Source organism: Antedon bifida, chromosome 6 (genome assembly GCF_963402885.1).
Source record: "Antedon bifida chromosome 6, ecAntBifi1.1, whole genome shotgun sequence".
NCBI classification, from domain to species: Eukaryota; Metazoa; Echinodermata; class Crinoidea; order Comatulida; family Antedonidae; genus Antedon; species Antedon bifida.
In genome coordinates this window covers 19909202-19935385 of record NC_136231.1, presented here as the reverse complement: position 1 = coordinate 19935385, position 26184 = coordinate 19909202, and the positions used below count along the sequence as shown (strand labels likewise).

At 32.4% G+C, this 26184-nt stretch overlaps 1 protein-coding gene and 1 long non-coding RNA gene across 5 annotated transcripts in view; one reads left to right on the top strand and one right to left on the bottom strand.

Annotated features, from left to right (window-relative positions):
* The window catches only part of LOC144844547 (dorsal root ganglia homeobox protein-like), a 35997-nt gene extending 14113 nt beyond the window's left edge, over positions 1-21884 (bottom strand). The window contains exons 1-2 of the mRNA XM_078701503.1: positions 21528-21884; positions 16900-16989 (exon numbers count right to left, since the gene is read on the bottom strand). Of these exons, the coding sequence (XP_078557629.1) occupies positions 16900-16981 (82 nt within the window). The 5' untranslated portion in view covers positions 16982-16989; positions 21528-21884. The remainder of the gene's footprint in view (positions 1-16899; positions 16990-21527) is intronic.
* Positions 1-25929, top strand: part of LOC144844548 (uncharacterized) — a 37329-nt gene extending 11400 nt beyond the window's left edge. For 3 of the 4 annotated variants that reach the window (XR_013612439.1, XR_013612438.1, XR_013612436.1), the window contains 2 exons: positions 16902-17015; positions 25789-25923. This is a non-coding gene — a long non-coding RNA (uncharacterized LOC144844548). Of the gene's footprint in view, positions 1-16901; positions 17016-23428; positions 23561-25788 lie in introns of all 4 variants that reach the window. The other variant, XR_013612437.1, reaches the window with a different exon arrangement.
* The last annotated feature ends 255 nt before the right edge of the window (positions 25930-26184 follow it).

Below are 26184 nucleotides of genomic sequence, written 5' to 3'. Positions count from 1 at the left end.
TCAATTCATTATCCATACCCCTAACCACATTACCAATGGTGCGTTTATAATAATCGGTGTTTCTCAATAATTTGGAGGAAATTGATGGGGAGCTGTCGGAAAAACCGTCATCATAAAACACAGAACATAAATTTATTCCATGTAGGCCTAGATTATATTTCAATCAATTTTAAAGGGTAAATAGCTTGGTTATGGTTAGACAAAGTTTAAAAAAATCATATACAAAACCAACATTGGACCATGCGCTGTCATCATTATGTGATGATATGATTCAAAATATTTTGGTATAGTTTTTGGGTCCGTTACATAATTAAGCCTAAACATTTTGGTGTGTATTCCAGAGAGAAAGATTGCGTAATTTCAGCCTTCCGCTTGTAGTACTACCGTGCTTAGGCATACGCATGCGTCACGTACAAATGCGTACCATTTTTATCAGATTTTATACAGGCACATTGTTCTTATTCTATGTCACTAACGAATTTCAACAAGCACACAATGGCAATTTAACTTATTCGCACCGCTGAATTAATTTTCTTTTAAACCAACAGTAAAATGTATATTATCTGTACAGACTATCAATGCAGGTTCACCGGTTATGGGCAATTTAAAATGTACTGTACCTTGTTATTACCTCCATTATATTCTCACTGTAATTACATTATAATCATTAGAACAATTATCAAATGTAGGCCCAGTCATTTAGTTAATTTTACTGAAAACTGCATCGATGTCTTGTTTTCCGTTTCACTTTAGTCTTTTAAAACACTTCATTTACACGCCTAATGTTTTATTATGTTTAAGTGTTATTACTTTCAATTTATCTACTAGGCTTATAGGTGACAGAGTACAAAGTGTAGTAGCCGTATAAATGAGTAAAATTGGCATTGGGGGATACCACAAAGAGATACAAAATTTGATACGCACGCGTTCTATCACGAATAAAATATAAACGGCTTTTGAATGTGCGCGCTAATCTTTGTGTGAGCTATGGTGTCACTGACAATGTTTTGTTGTTTTCGCGTCAATGATATTTTCCAACATAAACTGTTATGAATGCGTTCTCCTTTCGTGATTGTGTACGCATGCGTATATAGATCATACAGGGCGGTTCACACTTTCTGAAGAAGAATCTTGCCGCAACATTGTTGCGTTAGCTTGAATTAAGTATCAGAGCTAATTCAGTAATAATATCACTAATAGTCCTATTATGCGTTATTCAATAAGTCGCCTATCATTATCTGTTTGCATCGCTTCCCAATTACATTAATTGCATCGATCTAATAACGCGGGAATTATATCTGGCCGCTGGCAACGATTGAAAGTAGAAACAAATTCCGCCTTGTATTTTTTTTCTCTGATCGTGTGTTTAAATTAATGATACTATCGGTAACATGACAAGACCCGTATGCTCAACTCATTCTTTTTAGTCGTGATGGAACGCTAAAAACAATAACTGTTTATGGCTATGAAAATAACTAAATTGACTCATAATCTATTTATCATTTTATAACACTTAATTTTTATCTCAAAACATCACGGTAATAATACAAGAAGTTTTTTTTGTTTCTAATAGTACAAATCTTTATTTTTCTAGATCTTGAAAAATGCGAGTTTAATATTTAAAAAAATATTTAATAAAGACTATATTCGAGTCGAACGAACTAAAAAAAAGGTGGCAAAATAATCCACTACAAAAAATGAATTAACTTTTGGTTGTAATTACGTAACTTTAACCTGCTCCATTTCCATTTTGTGGACTCGGGTCTGCCATGGACACTCACTGACTTGCCGTTCCACTTATGAAAATCAGGTAGCACTGCAGTTCGTTTTCTGTCATCGAGCACCAAGGAATGAACTTTTTAAACCCTTTTTAAAAGTCAACTTAAGATCTACCATGGAGAAATAATGGATCTACCAACAATGTGAGAAAATCCACTTCCTGCCATATCAGAAAGTGAACAAACTCTTTCTGTGGCCTAATTACGACATTTAGAAGTATGAAACTTACAAAACTTACTAAAACTAATTGTATTAGTCCGGTGGCAGGAGGGGGGATATCACCACCCGAAAGGGGACAAATTGCCATCCAACTTTTCTAGACCAGAATTTTCCGTAGATTACGAATATGGAAGGTAATCGATCAGGATAGGAAGCGTTTTCGAGATATAAGGGGTCAAAGTTCAAAATTGACCAATATAAAAACATGCTATATCTCTAGAAATTCTGGACGTAGTGAGATAATTTTGGTGTCAAATTGTTCACAATGTATATGTTTATATTAGCTCTAACAGAACTTTCTTTGTAAAATTGACCGGAAACCCCATTGTTAGCAATTTTGACCTTTGACCTCTTTTTGCTATATCTAAGTAACAGCAGGTCGGAGAGAATTAAAAATAGGAGCAAATTGTTCCCAAGATATACATTTATATTCAGTGTAACAGATGATATTGCTTGAAAATGACCGGAAGTGTGGTTATTAACCTTTGACATAATTGAATAAGGTTATAAAAACATAAATTAATAAATATTTGTCGTAAGGAGCCAATTTTGGTGTCAAATTGTTCACAATATATATGTTTATACTTGCCATAATGCAACATTTTTTTAAAAAGTGACTGAAACACCTATTTTTCTGTAATTTTAACCTTTGACCTGTTTTTCTCATCTAAATAACGACATGGCATAGAGATTTCTAACGGCAAATTGTTTATAATATATATTTTTATTCAATCTAATAGATTATACTGTTTGAAAAATACAAGTGTGATTATTGCTTTGAAATCCTGTACATAAGAGCCTATCACGGCGGATTTAATTCAAAGAGGTGTGGAAGGGGAATAATACTATTACTATACAGTACAATGTCTTTCAGAAATATTTGTGCAATTTCAATCAGGTATCCATGTATCTCCAATAAATGGAATGTACGGCTCATAGAGAATTCAGAAGTTACCCTTGGTTCATTTTGGCAAATCCATATGGGTTCCTTTTAAAAGGATTGAGGGTGCACAGACAGGCTTTTCCCATGGCTTAATATTGGAACCTACAGTTTTAGTTACCCGATATATTTCTAACACAGTAACTTATGTAGCCAAATGCGTTGATCCGATACAGGGGCCAAATGTAGAACTGAACATACAGTAGAGAACCACAGAAGGGTCTAAATAGATGACCTGCTGTTGTTTCATTTTAGGCAAAATTCAAATCGGTTCCTTAAGGATCGAGAGTGCACAGGCAGCTTTATTCCATGTGCCTGTCTATATAAACCCACATTGTCACCCCTTATCCATTATGAGGCTTAATGTCCATGGATGACCGGCCCGTGGGTTAATTTGGGCAAATCCATAAGTGTTCCTTAAGGATCGAAAGTGCAAGGCAGCTTTATTCCATGGGCCCCGCCTGTCTATTATGAACCCACAGTGTCACCCCTTATATGTCCATTATGGGGCTTAATGTCCATCTATGAAGGACCGGTCTTTGGGGGTAAATATGGGCAAATCCATAAGTGTTCCTTAAGGATCGAGAGTGCAAGGCAACTTTATTCCATGGGCCCCACCTGTCTATTATAAACCCACAGTGTCACCCATTATATTTCCATTATGGGGCTTAATGTCCATCCATGGAGGACCGGCCCTTGGGTTAATTTGGGCAAATCCATAAGTGTTCCTTAAGGATCGAGAGTGCAAGGCAGCTTTATTCCATGGGCCCCGTCTGTCTATATGAACTCACAGTGTCACCCCTTATATTTCCATTATGGGGCTTAATGTCCATCCATGGAGAACGACCGGCCCTTGGGTTAATTTGGGCAAATCCATAAAATGTTCCTTATGGATGATCGAGGGTGTACAGGGATATTTATTATATCTCTATGAACCCACATTTTCACCCCACATACATTATTTCCAATATAGGGTCTCTTGTAGCCCCACATAGAGAACCCCGAAAGGTCCATGAAGGATCGGCCCTTGGGTTCATTTGGGCAAATCCATAAATGTTATTTAAAGATTGAGGGTGCACATTTAGTTTTATTCCATAGTTCATCTATGAACTATTTACCCCATATTAATTTCTAATACAGGGCCTTATGTAGCACATCACATAGAGATCCCAAAAGGGTCCTTAGAGGGTTCATTCGGGCAAATACATATGGGTTATTTTAGAATCCTCTGTGTACAGGAAACTCTTTCCTGTAATGGGCCAAACTATCTGTGGCTATATAAAAATTGTGGTCTGTTTGTGTAGTGAGTTGTGGATTGAGTTTGGCCACCTGGATCTGCCTATGCCCTATCCTGTACGAATTGGTATTCTCTGGTTCTGATGAATAGTAGTTTATTTTCCAAAAACGAATATTGTAGCCCTAATAAATGCAACTGTATAGTGGCAAATCATTGAAGGTCATCGCAACATTTTAACATCATAACATTTTAATCGTCATAATATTAATTTTATTATTTATTTTACAGTATTATATTAAAACATTTAAAATAATGCGCACTAGAAAAAATATAAAAATACCATAACTTCACTGATCAAATAACGTGATTACATTTATGAACATAGATCTCATAGTTTGAATAACTTTGCATTATTTAGTATATCATTTGTTCAAATGTTGACCTTTGACCTATGTCAACTTGTGTAATGATAAATGTGCTCTTTTGATTGTGTATGATTGATAGATGTCTTAACAGAATGATAAAACATAACATTTTGTCTTAAATGTTAGTTTTTATTTGGTTTTAAATGCAATTTGTGTGATTGGTCAATATTGACATTTGACCTTCAATTACAAAGTATTTGTTTTATAAGGCGACTGAATAACACCATACAATACCTATAACCATACAAATGTATTAAAAGACCAAATTGAACTTTAATAAATTGGTTATAATACATATGTATATAATACATTGTTATGATTGGTCAATTTTGAACTTTGACCCCTTATCTCTTCCTATTCGCTTCCTATCCTGACCGAAGTCTGATTTGATTAAATACAGTATTATAATTATATTAATCAAAATTATAATGAAATAACATAACTTTACTAATCAAATAATTTGATTACTTGTAAAACCATCAATATCATAGTTTGGACAACTTTGCATTTATTTGTTAACTAATACGCGTATTAAAATGTTGACATTTGACCTTATGTCAACTGATGAAATGATGTATTTGCTCTTTTACATTGCGTATGATTGATTAACAGGATGAGAATACATCCAATTTTTATTAAATATTAGTTTTTATTTGGTTTTATAGGTACGTTCTATGATTGGTCAATATTGACATTTGACCCTTAATCAAAAAGGATTTTTTTTTTCATAAGGTGATTGAATAGACACTTATAATCATAAAAATGTAATAAAAGACCAAATTGTGCTTCAATAAATTTGTTATAATACATATACATAATACATTGTTGTAATTGGTCAATTTTGAACTTTGACCCCTTATATCTCGAAAACGCTTCCTATCCTGATCGATTACCTTCCATATTCGTAATCTACGGAAAATTCTAGTCTAGAAAAGTTGGATGGCAATTTGTCCCCTTTCGGGTGGTGATTCCCCCCTCCTGCCACCGGACTATATGTCATTGTTACAACGGTATATCTTTACCGAGAGCTCTAAATTATTAGTTTCTACTCAGACAGTGGATAGATACTCAATAAATATGGTGATTACGGAATTAACTATAGTTGGCAAATATAAACAATGATTTATGTATATATTTCTGTAATAATGCCGAATACAGTGACTAGCTATGCTTATGTTTAATGGAATTCGGTATGGTATTATGTCGATGAGTGGGAGTACGGGTAGGCCTGACATCTTATGTCATCTTATAAAATTGAGGATTCGGTAGAGAGGATCAGGTGACACTAATCGTTTATTTTACTACTGTTTGCTAGCCCCTTAAAACATGAGTACAGTGTTGTATTCTTACTATCCTACCATCGATGAATGTCCAGGAAGAATTTAACCATGCAGTTTTTATGTTGTTACTGTTAATGTTCCTTTGGTCATAACTTAGCGTACGGTGAAAATGATGGTAGGACTGACTGTTAAAAAAATAATGTATTACTTTTGAACGTTTGTAGGCCTATGCCCACATATATGTCAACTGTTGTGTCCCTTTAGCACCAACGAAGTTTGAACCACTACACTACACACTATTGCATTAAACTGACAACCCGTAACAAAAACAAACAAACAAAACTGAAAAAAACAAGCGTTAAGTTTTCAGTTTATACCGCGAAAAATGACAAAAATGTCTTACTATTGTTATCATCTTTCAGTATGCACGCGACAACTAATTTCAATAACGAATATTGTAGCCCAGAACATTTAGATTTAAGATAATTTTAATGACACCACCTACATTCAGTTAAATTGAAAATAACACTGAATTTAAATAATTAGAGAGAGAAAAAAGTGGCCTATCTTTACTAGATCTTTCATGCTTTATGTGTGTCTCAATTTACCGAGTTCTATCATCGCTAAACAAATAAATGTTCATCGTAAACTACAGTATTATTATACAAAACTTACTAAGAGGTGAGCCACCGGGCTTCATTTACTAAATGTGTAATAAAATACCAGATTTATTGCATCGATTTAAGTATGAAGTCTGCTAAATTTATTGCTTTTCAAACATAAGTTACTTAATTGTTGAGTATATTTCGAAAGCACTTGTTAGTGGAAATAGCGATTGAGACGCTAAGGAAAGATAATATTTTTACTGCCTAAAAGGCTTTATAGTTAATTTCATTTGTGTCTAATTGTATCGTATATCGGTTTGGAAAATTAACAAAGACGCAGTCGATAATCCACTCTCGTTTTTCATAATTTTTCTGCAATATTCTACATCTTAAATTTCAGGTGTGTTCTGGCAAAGTCGGCGCAACTGTAATTATATTTAATAACATAATTGAATCTAAATTATTTGGTAGTATTATTGGTAGACCTATATTTCTATGTTTCGCTTAATTTGTATATTGCGCATGGTACTTAGTTTGCTGATGTTTGGATTGAATTATCAATAAACATTTTATATAACATGATGGTTTTGCATTCAGTATTTTTCTGAAAAGGGCATTAATAACATAACAACGTTTTGATTTCATTTATTTACTATGTTAGAAATATTACACCTTTCGTTGTTTTTTGAAATGATAAAACAGTATAAGATACAGTAATTCAATCACAACAATAATTATAATATTCATAATAATGTTAACAGTACTGCAGTAATATACAGTTTGCTTAAATTGTTATATTCGCCATCAAAGTTGGGAAACCTAAGTTGTTAAATGTAGAGCGCGTGAACAGGTATTTTTGTATTGTTTTTCTAAGCAATTTGTTCCGATGACGAATAGCTTAATAACGTTTTATATATTTAAATGAAATTGTCTATTATTTTTCAACAATTGCCCTTTGTAAGAATCTCTTTTGCATGTCTGCTCGATATTATTTTTTCTCGGAGGGTTAGATTGGGACAGAAGAAAAGTGTTCGCTAAGGGAAATTAAATCATATCGACCTAAATTAATGCTTGGTTCCCTATACGCAACGCTATGACGTAAGCGCAACGCAAGTAATTTGACCAATCACAAGCGATTGATTATTACTGTGAATTGTATTGCGTTGCGCTTACGTACTCACGTAAGTATTGCCCTCATACAATACAGTTGTACCACCCATTCTGCGATTTGATATTATGAGAATGCATCTATACGGCATTATATTGAGCATTGTTATAAAATAGGTTAATCTATTTTGCTACATTCATTTTAATATTTCACTTTTATATCTAAGACTCATACGAATTACTTTAATACACAGAAAATAAGAATGTATTGTAACGTGAAGCAGTTATTAGGTAACATACATTTACGGCCGATTGAATACATTATTTTGTTTTTATTAGTGCCAAAATGGCATGATCTGATATTTTTGTATTGCTCTGATTGGTCAGTTACCTAAAATCGGCAAATTGATGAGTAGGCCTATAGACAACTTCATTAATAAATGGAGCATAAGAATTGCCTTGATTTTTAAAGAATTTACATATAAGGTGGTAGTGGTCTATAGGATTAGAATTTCACCGTGTCAGCACATCTGCTGACTCATGTGCGTATTTATAAACCGGCCTATATTGACATCCCACTTTTATATTTTTACCAACAATTTTAATATCAATTTTATTTAGTGATATCAAATATTTATTCATGCTTTTTATATCATTTTTCATTGACAGTATTCAACACCAGATTCGTTGTACTGTATCTCCAATGGCATAATGTAATATACAGTGTCACAGTATCACATGTGTTGTCTGTATTACATTAAAGTTAGGTTAGGCTTATGACCATGTTATGAATACATTGTATTTTATTTACAATTGCCATGATAGTGGACAGATCATAATATGGTAACTAGAAATCGGCTTGAGGAAGTCATAATACAAAATTGAAATCAAACAACTTTTAAATCTTAATTTAATGCGATTTTTTGAAAGAAAAAAAAATCAATTTCTGTGATTTGCTCTATTTATTGTTAGTCAATAATACATAAAAGGATATCCACACATTAATCGTTCAAATTGCTATGTTTTATCCATAAATCATCTCGACTAATGTCTGAGTTTGATTGCATTTTTGCAATATTCGGAAAAATACAAAGAAATTGCTGAGATACTTATTCAATAAATTAATTTGGTTATACACCATTCCCAATCGAATTATGAATCAAAAGAAGACGGAGTAATACTCTTATGCAATTTTCATAAATCATTTTTCAAGTCGCCTAAAATATATTTTAAACAGTTTTATTCATTTTCATTTGAAAGCTCATGGGAGATTATTGGACTTTAAATTTCTTCTATGACTGATTATGATTACAGTTATATTAATGTAATTCGTTTGAAATAACTTTGCACGTGACACAAGGCCATGATGACTCAAAAAATGTAAGTGCTTTATGTGCTTATTGTTTGCTATGTTATTCCTTTGTGTTTTCGGGATTTTTGGATTTTATGGTTCGTTAATGGAACCTAGGCACATCACCCGATTCTCGGTGTCCCCTGCATGGCCTACTGTATACAGGTTTCGATTCCGTTTATACAGCAGCACATGTGTTTCACATGTATCGCCTATTATCATTAACCTTGCATAATACAGTGTGATACATATAAGATATTGTATTACCAAATATTTTGGAGATAATCGGGTGAGCACACAGACAAAGGGCGTCAGAAAAAGCTCATGATTTAACATTCGTCGTCTTCGTCTTGTCGATACAGTTTTATCGGTATCAGATTGTTCTCTCCGAATCAAATCAGAACTTAAATTTCGCATTAGGCCTAAAGAAACGAGCGACACAACATTGTGTACCGTTGAGCATAATCTTCATCGAAGACCCTCCAGTTAAACATAGCATTCTGATGTGGTTTAATAAAACATTTATTTTTAAAACCGAATCGCATTATTTTAGTTGTTACAAACACACACTTCATTCACAATAAAGATTTGCATCTCCACAATATTGGAAAAAATATAATTATTATACAGTTTAAATCTTATGAGTTGATTTTAGGCCTATCTCATTTTAATCATCCCAAATTAGGGTACTGAATTAAAAAACGTAAGGAAAATCGATCAGGAATGAGATTCCATCATTAAAAAATAAATTTACAAAAAGAGCCTGCTAATTGTGTTATATAAAGTAATTCTGTTCACTTTTTTAACATTAAGTGTAAAGGTATAATACTTTGATATTTATATTAAACACTCGGCCATTAATTAGATTACCATCATTGCTATTGTTGTGGATGATATAGATTGAACTCCATCTCACTGATCGGGCATTGTATCTGTTTAAATATTACTCCTTTTATTCCATATTATGTTTAAATTATAAAGTTTTTTAAATGAATATAGTTGATCTCATAAAATTGTTGCAGTAAATGTATAGGAAAGAAGGAATAGAAGCTTATTTGTCAGTTTACGACATTTACATGGAACAATGAAATACTATACACACATGATCTTTAGGTTTATTAGAGGCTACACTTACAAGCATTCAATCCCATCGAAAGCATGGATGGCATAAACTGTGCCGATTTCAAATTATATACAGATTAGCATTTATCTAAACACTGCTCTCCTATTTGACGTTAAAACAGCCCTAGTTACTTAACATCCGCCTTGTAAGTAGATGATTAAACGTGAAATAATTAGAACAGAACACTATTTTATGTAGGTTGTATTATCTCATAAACGTAGACCAGATAGTTTGCTTGTTTTGTTATTATTTCTGCGTATTTTGTATCGAATTTCAAGTGAGTATTTTACCGCTATATATATCCCGCTTCGGTGGCAATATGATATAGAATAGTTTGAAATACGTAGCTTGAGGAAAAATACATCAACATTTCTGTTTACGATTAATCTGAACATATTGTGGTTATGTTAGTAAACTGATATGTATTTAACTCTAAATATTATACTATTTGAGTGCAAGGTAAGTGGCCCACAACACAAAACCTATATACTTGATTAAATAATGATTTTTTGATCATTTAGGGAAAATGATGAAAGTACTACACAACATTTCCGTCAATTTATATATCAAAATATGTTATACCATAATGGAAGCTTTGCCACCTAAAATATAAGTCAGTAAGCCATTTAGGTAAAATGATGAAAGTACTACACAACATTTCCATCAATTTATATATCAAAATATGTTATACCATATGTAAGCTTTGCCTATATAAGTTAGTGAGCCATGTGATCCTCAGATGAATAGATTCCAGTCAACACAAACTTTTTCCAAACAGAGGCATACTCTGAGTTTAGACTAAGGCTTTAGATTACTCAGAATCTTGATTTTAGTTTTAGACAGAAGCAGTAGACCATGCTCCGTAGAAACGCATTTCTGTAAAACTACGAGTAGGATTATACCATTTAATTTTAGTTTTGCAGCATCTCTCATTAAGGAGGAGACCAGGTGCATTGTTGAACCTAGACACTCTTACACCAGAAGAAATTCACTTTATGCGTGATCAGAAATATCACGATGAACTGTCGAAGTATGAGACCAGATGCATTGTTGAACCTAGACACTTTCACACCAGAAGAAATTCACTTTATGCGTGATCAGAAATATCACGATGAACTGTCGAAGTATAATATGAGACCAGATGCATTGTTGAACCTGGACACTTTCACACCAGAAGATATTCACCTTATGCATGATCCATGATCAGAAATATCACGATGAACTATCGAAGTATGAGACCAGATGCATTGTTGAACCTTTAGACACTTTCACACCAGACGAAATTCACTTTATGCGTGATCAGAAATATCACGATGAACTGTCAAAGTATGAGACCAGATGCATTGTTGAACCTAGACACTTTCACACCAAAAGAAATTCACTTTATGCGTGATCAGAAATATCACGATGAACTGTCGAAGTATGAGACCAGATGCATTGTTGAATCTTTAGACATTTTCACATCAGACGAAATTCACCTTATGCGTGATCAGAAATATCACGATGAACTGTCGAAGTATAATATGAGACCAGATGCATTGTTGAACCTGGACACTTTCACACCAGAAGATATTCACCTTATGCATGATCCATGATCAGAAATATCACGATGAACTATCGAAGTATGAGACCAGATGCATTGTTGAACCTTTAGACACTTTCACACCAGACGAAATTCACTTTATGCGTGATCAGAAATATCACGATGAACTGTCGAAGTATGAGACCAGATGCATTGTTGAACCTAGACACTTTCACACCAGAAGAAATTCACTTTATGCGTGATCAGAAATATCACGATGAACTGTCGAAGTATAATATGAGACCAGATGCATTGTTGAACCTGGACACTTTCAAACCAGAAGATATTCACCTTATGCATGATCCATGATCAGAAATATCACGATGAACTATTGAAGTATGAGACCAGATGCATTGTTGAACCTTTAGACACTTTCACACCAGACGAAATTCACTTTATGCGTGATCAGAAATATCACGATGAACTGTCAAAGTATGAGACCAGATGCATTGTTGAACCTAGACACTTTCACACCAAAAGAAATTCACTTTATGCGTGATCAGAAATATCACGATGAACTGTCGAAGTATGAGACCAGATGCATTGTTGAACCTTTAGACACTTTCACATCAGACGAAATTCACCTTATGCGTGATCAGAAATATCATGCGATGAACGGTATATTCACATTCAACAGAATATTTTTTTTTACAGAATCTATCAATTCCAAGAAACAAATACTCTGCAATTTGTGTAAGGATTTATTGGTGCTATACTACTATACACATTAAATTTGTAATGGTACTAGGCCTAATAGTTTGTTGGTTAAAATGATTGTCTACCAATTATTGGTCCATGGATCAAGCAAACATGAGTCGAGTGCAAGGTTTCTCATGGTCAAAAGCACCACCAGTCATCCTCTATAGGCCTACGGTAGGGCCTAGATGTTCACTATACTTTAGAGCTCTGGATGTGATTGGAATGAAAATATTAACTATGATTACCTAATGTTCTATTGCGTATATCTTTTGCAACGAATCAATACACAATAATAAATTGTAATGAATTCATGATGTAGGCATATATATTCTTATATTTTAGTAAAACTATTGTTATAATTCACACACAATATATGATATGGTTGTATACACCGACGGACGTAAAATCTAGAAAACTAGTATAATCTTCCACCAAATTAAAGCTTAATTCACATAATTCTTTTCTTAATAACTGCAACCAATCGGAGAAATAAGTGCGCCGCTCGATGAGTGTTGAAAAATGAATAAATGAAATCCAAGGATAAAAATTATGTAATTTCATTATCTTTCCTGGATTCATTTTCAATATCAATCGAAAAGTAATTATTTATGGCACCCGTGGGAAAGTTATTCAATGAAACATATCGGCCACAATGGATGAGAAATTGTATTTGATTATTAGGAATTAATTCGTAAATAAAGTTGGGAAATTGATGATGTTCACCGCAATAATATATGAATGAGCTTACTGATTCCCCAATTGAATCTATGTTTTGCAGTTTTTAAACAAAAAAAAAGTCCATTTAGAACAAAGAACTTTTAAGAGAATTAACCAATCATATAACTTTGTTTCCTGCTTCGAGATAGAGTACTAAATATAGGCCTATATTGCACTAACTTTGGAATAAATGCATAGCAATGTTTGAGTTTATTCCGCATCAACATAAACGGACATGCACGGTATCAAGTCTGGTGATGATGAACAGCAAATACGGTTTCTAGTCTGGTGACTACAACCTTACCATGGTTACTATTTATTCTCTTGATACATTGCCTCTTTTTCAGAGCGTTATTTCAATTTTTTAGTCACCTGTTTGGCTGAATGCATGGTTACCGGATAAATTTGCATACATCAACAAAACATACCATTACTTACAACCAAATTCACACTCGGACTAGATTCAATGAAAGGAATAAGTGAAGAAGTGTAATGGAACTGGTGATATCTAAAATCTGCAATAGTAATAACTATATAATACTTTGGAAAAATGTAATTTTGGCCACTCTCTCACTCTTCTTTATCGGCTCATAATGGTAAGCACAAGTATGGACAGAGTAGATTGCGAAACCCAATAGATCTCAGTTAGGCCCTCATTTAATATGCCTATCTTTCAAGTTAAAATAACGATTGTAAGGTATTTGATAAACAGGAAAACTGCCTTAAAATGTCTTGACATGTTTTGAGAAACTATTCTCATCATCATAACAGAAAACAACGCCTAGAGTACTTATATACCAATAGGACAGGTTGTATGTAAATCTCGTGAATCAACGTTTGTATGTCAACATTGTATTCTTATTCAGGTCTTTGCCTATACGTTTATTTTGTTCTCCGTGTCAGTTTGTTTTATAAGTTAAATTATTATGAATATACTGTCTGAGACGAATGTAAAGTATCAATTGATGCTAGATAGTCTACTGTACAACATTTTTTAGGTTAGTGACAGCACAAAGCTTTCACAAAACCCGTTTCGTACCAAATAACTCATGCGTCTAGCTTAGGCATATACATTCAACAATTACTTAAAAGGTACGTAAGCAGCAGACGTCTAAATATAGCAAAACATACGCCCTATACACATACAATCACGGAAATATTTTTATTCATTTTGCAAATTAAATTCACGTGAGTAAATTCAATAAAAGCATATTATGCGGTTTATTCGATTTGGTTATCAACTCGTCCGCCGAACAGATGAATTTTTCAAGGGAATGAGACAGAACCTCTTCAGTATAATTACATTAGAATGGACTTAGCGAATAGATAATTCAATAATTGTATTATTAATGATTCGTGAAAAGAAGCCTTCGCCTTAGAGACAGTTAATGCGTTCTCTGCTAACTGAAACGAATAAGGAAATCTGCAGTAGATGAAGTCTTCTTACTGCTGGTGTAGCCTACTGTATTTACCTTTTAGTATTTTTGTCATTTGCACTTCATTATTATATGGCTGGTAATGATAGTAAAATAATAATAAATAAATTAGCAGTATCTGTATCCGAAAATCAAAACACAATTTTAAAAAAGGAATACATTTTGAATAGCTTGTCAACGATATGATATACATTTAAAAAAAATTATTTAAAACTAATTTTGCGATCTGTAAAGCCTTGTCTACACTATCAAACTTTATGCGACAAAAAATGTGATTTGCCCATATATAGACATGATGATGTCATATCACTACCATATTTAGGAATATCGCTACCATATTTAAGCTAACTAACCATCAAAGACGCAAACTCTTTTAAATTAATAGAACTGTTTCTAACAAAGGACCGTAATTTTATATGAAAATTATTCCAGCACTCGGTGACTGAAGTCCGAGTTATAATTTGGTATAACACGAATAGTATTCTCTGATATAAATTACAGGCTATTTTGTATAGTCTATAACTTTAGACCTATATTGTAAATACAAATAGTTTTGTATTTATAACTTGACTGACTCTGAAGAACGCCCTCATAAATCTTTCTTTTATGGAAATTAGTGCTCACCATTATAACATTTTTATTTTGTAAATCAATGTTATGGCAGTAATAGAATTGATTCAATTATATATTTTTGAATATTGCATACTGTACGACCAGTATAACTCGGTAAGTTCCATGACGTGATTTTTTACCGATATGGCGTTGGAATTTATAAAACAAAACAAAAATACCCTTTACTTGTTATTGAAAGAACGGTACTGAATTTGAAGGCTTGATATCCTAAGGCATCGATTCAGACTAATTTTAAATCAACTTTTATCTGGTGATGTTTGATTGTGCCTACAGCGTCAATGTTACACAATTGGCGTAAACGTTATCCGTCTACCAAGACAGTATTAGAAAACTGTAAAAATAATCATTATAAATTTATACTGTCAAGTAAATTAAATCATGATCCTCCAGCTAATCTAAATGTGGATACTAATTGAAAAATAGGATTAATTAGTGAAATAAATCACAACCTCGTGGCATTATGTACATGTAATGCTCTAATCTACGATTAGTCAACTCGACCCGAGTGTGATTAACTATGTCAACTTAATTACCGCACTCTTGAGTAACCACGTGTAAGATACACTAACTCGTACATAATTATATTTATTTATTTATTTAACAAGTGGACCTTAAAACGTAAATCGTTATGTAGATTGAAGATAATCTGTAACTGAAGGTATCGAATCCTAACAAATGATTTATAAAGACGTATAACGTGTATTTTGCAGGGTGGGCCTCTTCTATGATTGTGAGCATATTCCATTATGAGAGACAAATGAACTGCGGAAATGTTTCATGTCAAAGGACGGTAACATACCATTCCATGACACACGATTGGACTTTTATATTATGTTTAATACATAAATATTAACTGAACCTAACCCTCTAAATAATCACTCTCACTATAAATAAAACACACGGTACCACATAGATGGGGTTCGAGTTGTCGGGGAAGCTGAAGCAATAACCATTCAACCAAACTAACTTGCAGAAAAGCGTTGTGTATTAGTGGGAGAAAGTGTATTCTGGAGACAAAAACGGCTAGCTTGCCGAAAAGCGTTTACAACGCATTGTAAAAAGAGTCAATGTATAGTATTGTGGTAGGACTGATAAGAGAAAAGATCTGTTAAATAAAACAACTTGATCGATTAATTATTGCTTTATTGAATACCCGCAATAACAAAGAAGCAACATCAAAGATACTCTTACACATTGTCATCAGAAGCATGCCTTTCTCAATGCCACCATGCCTTCAAACAAGATATTAGTAATGTGTTTAATCTACTTCATTTTATTTGATATGACATGTTGTGAGTGAGTAAATTCTTTCGTTAATAGGTTATATGTAAACTTTTATTTCAATGCTTACAATTATATGACATTTGAAATTAAACGTGTATTTCAACATTAACACGAACAATCTTTGTTTTTATCGAGTTATAGCCAGTATATGATCTATTAATAGTGTTAATCTATAAAGCACAAACAGCGCTGTGAAGAAAAGGTGAAAAAGAGGGAACAAAACTCCATTCCGGTACACCCAAACCGAAGTATCTATCTAGTATCGTTTCTATAATCATGAACTGAACTAATGAACTGCAGTTATTATTATGCTAGGCCTACCATTGTTTAGTTCATTTACATATGTATACAGGTGTAACTCTTCTTCTGATCCCACCATAATTGATTGTTTGTGTTGTCGTGATATCATAATGTTATTATCGATTATAAAAATAAATCAAATAATATATGTTAAAATAAATATGTTTTGTGTGTGTACTTACAGGAGGACGCCACTCTTGCTGGGCTTGGAGGTGAATCCACACATCTGTGCGCATGCACAGAGGAACACTGATAGCAGAACATTGTAAGACCTTTAAAAAACACAAATAATGTATAGGTAATTATTCAACTTAATAATTAATATAATGTTCATCAATGTATGTATTCAGAACTACAAACAAATCCTGTTAAATCTTTTAACCTAATCAAATTTAACTACTGGAGAATGTTTTTTGTCTGTCTTTTTCACAGTAATTGTTTTGGTTTTTTTTATTTTGCGGACTCCTTGATGGTCAGCATGCTGTTTTGGTTCACCCTCTTTAAAAATAAACACGTTTTAAAAATAGATCATAATAATGGCTCAACAAATTGGTAATGTGGCATTTTACAATATATTTGTGGTTACCATGCTTGCCTATCAAACCTAGTGCTCGATAAAAGTCCGAATCCATTCTTATCGATATACCATGACATTATCTTGATAAGAAAACATTTTTAATAAAGACATATGCCTAAGGCTAATCCTCACACGATAATTAGTTATTATAAACCTTGTAATTAGGCCTATTATTAATATTTTCATTTCATAAGTATCCATCTATGATGCACTATAATTATGTATCGTGCACGTGCTTTATGAACAGTTGAGGCTGAGACACTGGGTCAGGATTGGACCCTCAAACAACTTGACACCAAAGCTACAACAACCCTTATTTTCTGTAGGCACGTTGAATAAAAAAAAACAGTAAAACAAGAACGAACACAATGATGTTTAGATATAAACTCTTCACAATTCGAATAAAACACAGACTTAGGCCTGCATCATCTAAGTGGACTAATTATTTTGACTGAATTCATACATGATTTAAGGTGATCTGAACGTGAAACATTGTAGTATTAAAGATAGCTCGATCAGACAATGATGGATGGAAAATAAACAATATTAACAAAGTAATATATTTAATTAAAGCAATGTCAAGTTAGTTGTATAATTATATGATTGATAACGGAGAAGGCAAACGAGGTATTAAAAGAATAACCGATTACGTTGGATAATAAAGATTGATCCAATAATTGCTATCATGGTTTCCTTGAAGACCGCGTTCGCCCCAGGCCAGCAGATTCATGAAATAATGATAGATCAATGGTATCATCTTTATCAGCACACATACAATGTATACGCGCGCGTTCAAACACTGATGATTGTTATGCGCGTCCGTCACCTATCGCATTTGTTCGTCACTGATGCATTGTCCAGGTCAAACTTGATTTAATCGAAGTCAACGCTAGGCCCAGGTCAGCAGATTAATAAGACATGACATAATACATTATATTATTATATAAACATTACGAAGAGAAATGTAAGCGCGCGCGTTTAAACACTGATGGCTTATGTACGCGTTCGTCACGTGTCGTGTTTATCCGGGTCGTCGCTGACGAATTCGCAATTATGGTTTCCTTGAAGAAAGCGCTAGCCCCAGGCCAACAGATTAATATAGATCAATAGTATTACAACGGAGCAATGATATAACATCTTCACCCTCATCTTCTCACTACATAATGATAGATGAATATTTGTCTGCGCTGCAAGCGTATTTCCACAAGTGTTCTATTCAATAGAGGATGAAAGGCCAATCGTACAAATTGAAACAATGTCTTGAGTGACTCATTTACAGCAGATAGAATTGCTCTAGTATTACAACTTGTTCATTAAAGATTAGTAAGATAATGTCATCACTAATTGTGTATATACTATATAATTATTGCTTGGTTATAAAGAACGAGCTGCAATGAATCTTGTGGAATTAATTATGATGAATTGTAGAAGCAAGTGAATCTTTACATCAAAGAAAAATACGTTAAAATGTATTATTAAACACACTAATTAAACAGCCATATGTTTAATATTGGAGGCAGTGTGTTGTAGTTCATTGTTACCTCTATAATAAGGACCATAATTCAACACGCTTTTTATATCAATGTGAAACTGTCCAAACTCTTGCATTCTGATTTGATTTGAATCATCCAACATTATTTGTTTTAGTGGTCTCTAACCAACGTAAAATTAATTATGAACTTTAATTGTATTATATTATTATTCCTCCTACTTTCCTTTTTGCAAGTAATGATGTTGTTTATTTGTTTTGTTACTTGTTAATTCTATCAACTATGTTTTGATGTATTAATAAAGAATTGAATTTAATTGAATTAATGAAGGTAATGTGTTGTAGTTCACATTACGTGTGACGTTGTTTCTAATAAAGATCATGAATTCGACAAGCTACTATCAATGTAAAACTGTTTTATACATTTCCCCCCGAAATTTGTAATAAATGTAATTATAAACCTTAATAATTTGAATCTTGAAAATTATCTACATCTTCTGTTATTTTGTTTTTCTCGTGGATCGTGGTTTCTCTCCTCTTTAATACAGTTTGTTCCTTCTTCTTCCCTTTTCTGTCCACAGAACACGATTATTTTATTTACAAGCAAAAAAAAACGAAGATTCCTTATGCATAGGCCTAGATGGATTAATTCTACATATATATTTCTACATTGTATTTTCCCTCTATTTTTTTTGTTAAGCTATGTTCATCATGGTAATAGTCATAGTTATCTTTTTTTCCAATCATGTCGTGTTTCATTTCTCATAAAACATGTGGTTGAAAATGACATTAAACGTTAGTATTACAAAGTATCAGTGTCCTTTTCGAGCTTGTGTGTTTAAACACAATTCCATAACCTTGTCCAGAACCTTTGTCTTACACAATAATCAGGAGAATCATGAACTTCTTGAAGAGGTAGAAGTACCAAAGCACACTGTTATTGTTCCAACGATAGCCCCCGCCCCACCCCTTTCTAATCATTGTTTATTTCTTCTTTATTACCATTATCGCTTTTTAATATTCTAATATTAATCACATAACTATATTCTGGATTGTTGAATTGTATTTGTATTGTTGTATGTGCATAGACCTAGGGAAGAACAACAATGAGTTGTTCTGTTCCTCTGGTTAAAATTGGAGCTTTTGAACAACGCCTTCTTAGTCGGTTCTCGCAAGGTACTAGGTAGACTAATTAGTTCGTTGTACTTCGTTGAAAAATTGTGAACATATTTGCAAAAACCTAATTTTGAGATATATACCTTCTGATTCCCAGAAAAAAGAGATTTCACTCATTAAGCAAAGGTTTATTGAATTAGCAGTTGTAGTACTAGAAGCGGAAGAGTGTGAGAAATTTTCTCATCGATCTAAATAAACTTTGTAATTCAGAACTACCCTAAACAGTTGTTGCCAGTCGCGTAACAAGGGCCCAGTTGGTATAAAGATAAGAATTGTCACGGTTGCTACCTTAACGAAATACCTAAGTCTCCACAACCTTATGGTGGGAGTCAAAAAATGTTGAAAAATAGAGCTGAATATTTCTCAGGACCAGTCCGGTACCATGGTTGGGGCTGATTAAGAACATTTAAAAACAAATAGAGCTGCTATTTTAACAAATTGAAATAATAGTCTATTTCGAAAAAGTGCCAAGCAAAAACACTATTAATCAAACCGGTTAGCATGGGTATTTTACTTTAATGGGTTTTGTCATCTTCAATTAAACAAACATAATAAAGAAGCAAATGTTTATGAGTTAAATTAGACGTACGTTAAGCAGGGAAGTGATTATTTTTTCACCTCCCTGCGTTAAGCAAACATTCTTGACTTAAGAAAAATTCAACTCTTTTTTTTTGCAGCAATTCTGGCTTTCGGTTCGCGGGTATATTATGCCGCCTGTTGTATCATTGATGATGAAGGTACAGTGAATGTAATTGCTAGATCTAATTAGATTAAAGAATTAACAGTATACGTAATATTTGCTTGTCTCATTCTATAATGTACATCGTATTGCTTGGAACGTAGAAGGTGAACATAGAGGAAACATGACAATTAGCAGGAAATGTGAGGAATGACAAGAATAATATTACATTTACTCACATCATACATTTAACCTGGGTTTACTATTTCACAATATATCCACGTAATGAAGTTTGCATTGAATTTTACAGTAAAATGACAACCTTACATTGTGAATTCGTCATATGTTTATTAATACATTAGAGGCGAATTTAGGATTTTTCTTCAAAAAATGTCTGTTTATTAGAAGTAAATGTATCTCAGCTGTTACAAGAACAATATTAATACAGTGCCTACTTGAGCCGTGTTTATTATCCACAATAACATGTCCAAAATACACCAATAATCCAATACGACATTACAGTGATTCAAATAGTAAAACATTTTTCATTTCGTTTCTATTATAGGCCCACAAAGTATCGCTATTCTGTTAAACTACAATTTTACACGTATATATCAAAAAGTATAGACTGACATAAAGCCTACATAATCATTCTTTCAAAGCATTATGACTATTTTGTTAAATATTTTAATAAATCGTTTTTATTTTGTGGAAAATGGGGCCTACTTCGAATTTTGGAAAAAGCAGTCGAATCTTCGTAGTTCAAAACGCTACCGAAGCCGTGGGCCTATTTATAAGGGGTGGAATAAGATCAATAACTACAATAAAATACCATTTTAAATTGTATGGATGTATATACGTTGCTTAAAAACAAATTAGTTTAACTCACCAGAATATGAAATCTATATGCAACAAGATGAGGAAATAACAGGTCTCGTATGTTATGTAGACTATATAGACGTCTTGAGAAACGTTAAGAATTCACTCTGAGCGCGTGATGATAATATACTTGCAGTTATTAAAATAATAATTACCACGATGCTAGCTTAACAGTGTTATGTTCACAATTATAATGCACGCTAACATTATTATTACGGGATTTCCTTTGCAAAATTCTACCCATACGCACAGAAACAGCTCAATCCCAAACGTGTCTTACCGCTTAGAGAATAGTAAGATATCCAGCCGCATCTATACATGTGCGATCGACTTGACTCAGATGATTTAGAACTGCTGAGCTGCAGAGATGAGCTTTTAATCAAACGCCACCTTAACGTAATTATCTTCTGTGTTTGTCTATTTTTACTTGTAGGTTTGAATTCATAGAAATGATCCGCCCGTTTAATGAATCAGCCAATGAGAGTTCAGAATAAGCAAATAAGCTATATCTGTTGTTTCATTTTTTTGTGTTGAATTACTCCGCCATAACATGGATACAAATGATTTTATACATTGCCAGAATTATGATTTCAAATGTATCATAAGTCAAAATAGTAAGAGTAATCTTTGAATATTTTTCTTCAAACTTCTATCATTAAATTAATGATAGATAGATTAATAACTATTCTGTTAATACATTGTTTTAACATAATTCATGCATTATATTTATTTATAATTCTGATCGAACAAAAAATAACTTTGACTTTTAAAATCAAATTAAATACTGTAATTATATAAAGTAAATAAATTGGGTAATTGGAAGTAGAAATAGCATGGCATACACAACATAAACTTAAACTTAACATAACAATGTATTTGGGTATTTTATGAATAAACAAAATTAAATTCGGTTGTGTAAGTATAAATGGAGAAAAAACAGCAAGAAGAGCAAGATTCTCACTGTCGTCTCAAACCATGGAGAAATAAGTCTCAACTTATTCCTGGAAAGAACTTGGAAAACGTTATTTTATCTGTTAGGAATACAACCATTATCGCAACTCTATTATAGAAAATAACAGGTAACACTGATACCAATATTAATGATAAATGTAAAACAAATTTAGAAATATAGTTTTTAGTAAAAATTACATTATCGAAAAACACTGTTAATTCTGCGGCAATATTCTAGAAATCATATATAATAATATAGTCAATTACGGTGTAACGATAAGATAATTAATATTTGATGTCCAAAAATCATATACACAAACAATTTTTCAAGTCACTATTAGTTAATTATGATAATCGTTACCTACGTATTCACGACTAAATTAACAGATGGCTTTAGATAATGGACCGTGCAATTTTATTCCATCAGGCAGGGACTATAATTTCAATTATTATTTATAGATTATTTATAGAGTCTCTGGTAATGATTTTCATTTAATTCCTCTCTTATACGATTTTTATGTGTTACAAATTAAGAAAGAAAATTCTTTCATTATTATAGGGAGAACATTATTATTTAAAGAATTGTATATTCTCTCTAGTTTTATATCCTCTTTTCAAAATAAATTGTCAATCGAGGTAATTGAGATTAGGTTAAAATCGAATGATTATATATTTTTGAAAACCGTAATATTCAAAGGCAAACGTTACTGAAAATGACAATGTTCACGATATGTGGCTGGATCTCAAAGGAGATACAAATAAAATCAGAAAAAAGCTAAATAAAAACGATAAAGTAAAACAGCCAAACAGAAGTGGCAAAGGTTTAAAAAGTATATAGCCTATATAAAATAATATTTTTTCTGTAATTTAAGCAAAAATTATTTTGTAAAAATTATTATGAGTATGTTTATCGAATCTTAATTTGCCAAAAAAATTGTGTATTAACATGTTTTTATAAAGAAATTATTTCAGATGTTTTGCGTGGCAGCCAAAATGGACCTGCAAAACAGGGAAGCATTACATTGATGTACTAGAGACGGATTCTTGTGGTGCATGAGAGAGAAGAAACATTTTTTTTTCAACATTCAGACTGTGCGTATAATTAGATTTTTTCAATTTTTCAAGTTTCAAACTTGTCTTGTTGGTGAAAGTTGAAAAAAACTTATATTGTTCTTTGAAATAGACAATTTAAATAATATTCTCATTAAATTTATCAGTATTCATAAGTATTCCGATTTCGAAAAGAGACAGTACATCTTAAAATGGTTGGTTTAGGGCATTTTCCCTTCTTAATAAATGTATTGGTAACCGGCAGCTGTCAACAAGAGAATGGACATGTTGTATGAAATTTAATCAACTTCATCGTGAAATTGTAAACCAAATTATATTAGCTGAAGGTCCCATGAGAGAGAGTGAGAGTAATTTACGCACGGCATAATCTATTACTGTACTTGATTTCGTATTCATGTACACATTCAACTCAAATCCATCCGCCTGTTGTGCATCTTCACACCACTATGCTAATTAATATAATTAATTAATAAATGATAATTAATCATTAGTATTTCATTTTAGGTGATTGTAATTATTAATTAATATTGGTATTGTGTCTTGATGATAGGCCTATTAGGAAAGGTATAAGTTTTTGACAGAATTGTTACCAGATACATGAATATTGGGATGGGACAACTTTTTTATTTTTACTAAAAAAACATACAATTGAACCTCTCTTTGCGGACACTTCGTGAGCTGAGCCCTCCATTAACGACCATTTTCCCTCAAAATATCATGCTTTAAAATTTTAATGACTTTTCTGTAAACATTTTCGGAAATGAAGCACTATTACTCCATGCTATAACGCAATACAAACATTACCTAAGAAATGAATGGTATAGTCCATTATATTAAGCTGATGTTTGAAGCATTTTATAGCGCTAATCGCGTTAAGGTCACGTGCTCTCTCAGACGTATACGACTTCTTCGGTGGGTCTTCGCTCTATAATCTAATTAAAGCTAATTCGCTTATTATAATGATAATTTAATATTGGTTTTATATGATCCTACACGGTTCACGCACTGACGACTTTATATTATAAAGCAGACTTGGCCACGAATGTCGTGTGAAAAATACTCTCCTAAGGGAAAAGGTGAATACTGTGTTCTCTACGTTTCAAACATCCTTCACTCAATTCTGCAACCCAACATATTGGATACAATTCCATCGTAATAACAATGTAGCCATATTTTAATTTCAGTTGTTTATAAATAAAATAACAGTAGCATATCAACGCAACACAAATATGAACACAGGTAACAACGTCCACATATGGCGCATCCAATGTGGATATAATAATATTATAGATTAATTATAGGCCTGAATATATGGATTATTATTATTATTTCTACTATTGATTTATAACAGGGAAGAGAACTCTTCCCTGATTTATAATATAAATATGGTTAAATGAATCAGCATTCAGGAACAACAACAACAACAACAACAACTACTACTACTACTGTCTCTTATTTAAAATTTCACGTTTGGTTCGTCGATGAAATTATACTCAGCGTCTGTATTCTTACAAAATTATTGTGAGCATTGGATCACTAACTTAGATTATTGCTTTTTCTTTTATATCTTTGTTCTTTTTTGTACTTGTTGTTAAGGTGAATGTTAATAAATTTTGAATTTGAATTTGTTATATACGATTCATTCTTTAAAAAACAAAGAATAATTATCATCACGTCGTTCCAGTAGGCCTATGTATTTATTATTATTTTTTTTTTTCAACAATATTTTATGAGGGTGGTCCATCCAGCATCAGCTGATCATTAGGGACCCTCAAACAATACAAACAGTAAAAACAAAATAAACTATAAAAACACAAAATTAACAAAGATATAAAAAATAAATATATATATAAATATTAAAAAGAGCAACGTTCTTATATAAATGCTAATTTCAACAATATATTCTCATCTTGCAATTAAGAATAATAATGAATCAAATGAAAGCCCCTCTGTTATATTGTAAATTCAACACTCTTAAATTAATGATAAACTGTGACTTGTATTGGAAGAAAGTTTATAATCGATTAGGGAAGAGTGAAATTACACGCTTCCCTCTGTGAATCAATGATGCTGTATGAGAAAAAGTGTGTATTTGAATTTAGTAGTATAAACAAATTTAAATTTCGATCCAATTATCAAGTACTACATTTGCTACGTTTTTTCTTGTTCGTTAACTTGTTTACTGTGTGCCCGAACTTTTGTAAAGGTCTTCATTTGTTTAATTGTTATACTTTATTATTATCTTGTAGGCCTAAGTCAATGATTTAATTGAAGCATCTGCTCTATCCATACACCGTACGGCTTAGAGAACATTTGTTAAAGTTGTAACCGACGGTTGATCTACGTTCGGTGAAGGTGACAATTTGAACAAACAAAAACAAAAGTTTTTCAGGTAAATATATTTTTCTAAGATCCAATTTTTGGTCAGAGTAAAATTAAAATGCCATAAAATTCAACAACAAAAATAATACTATATCTTTAACTTTATCGTGGATATCACACCTTAGAATTAGAAGCACAATCACATACAAAGTAACAAATAAATCCTAGTATAAATTGATGATTTTACAAACGTGTTTCTTGCAATTTTCGCATACTCCATGTTGAGGGTGTGCTCCACAATTAGGTGCAATAGGGGCAATAAT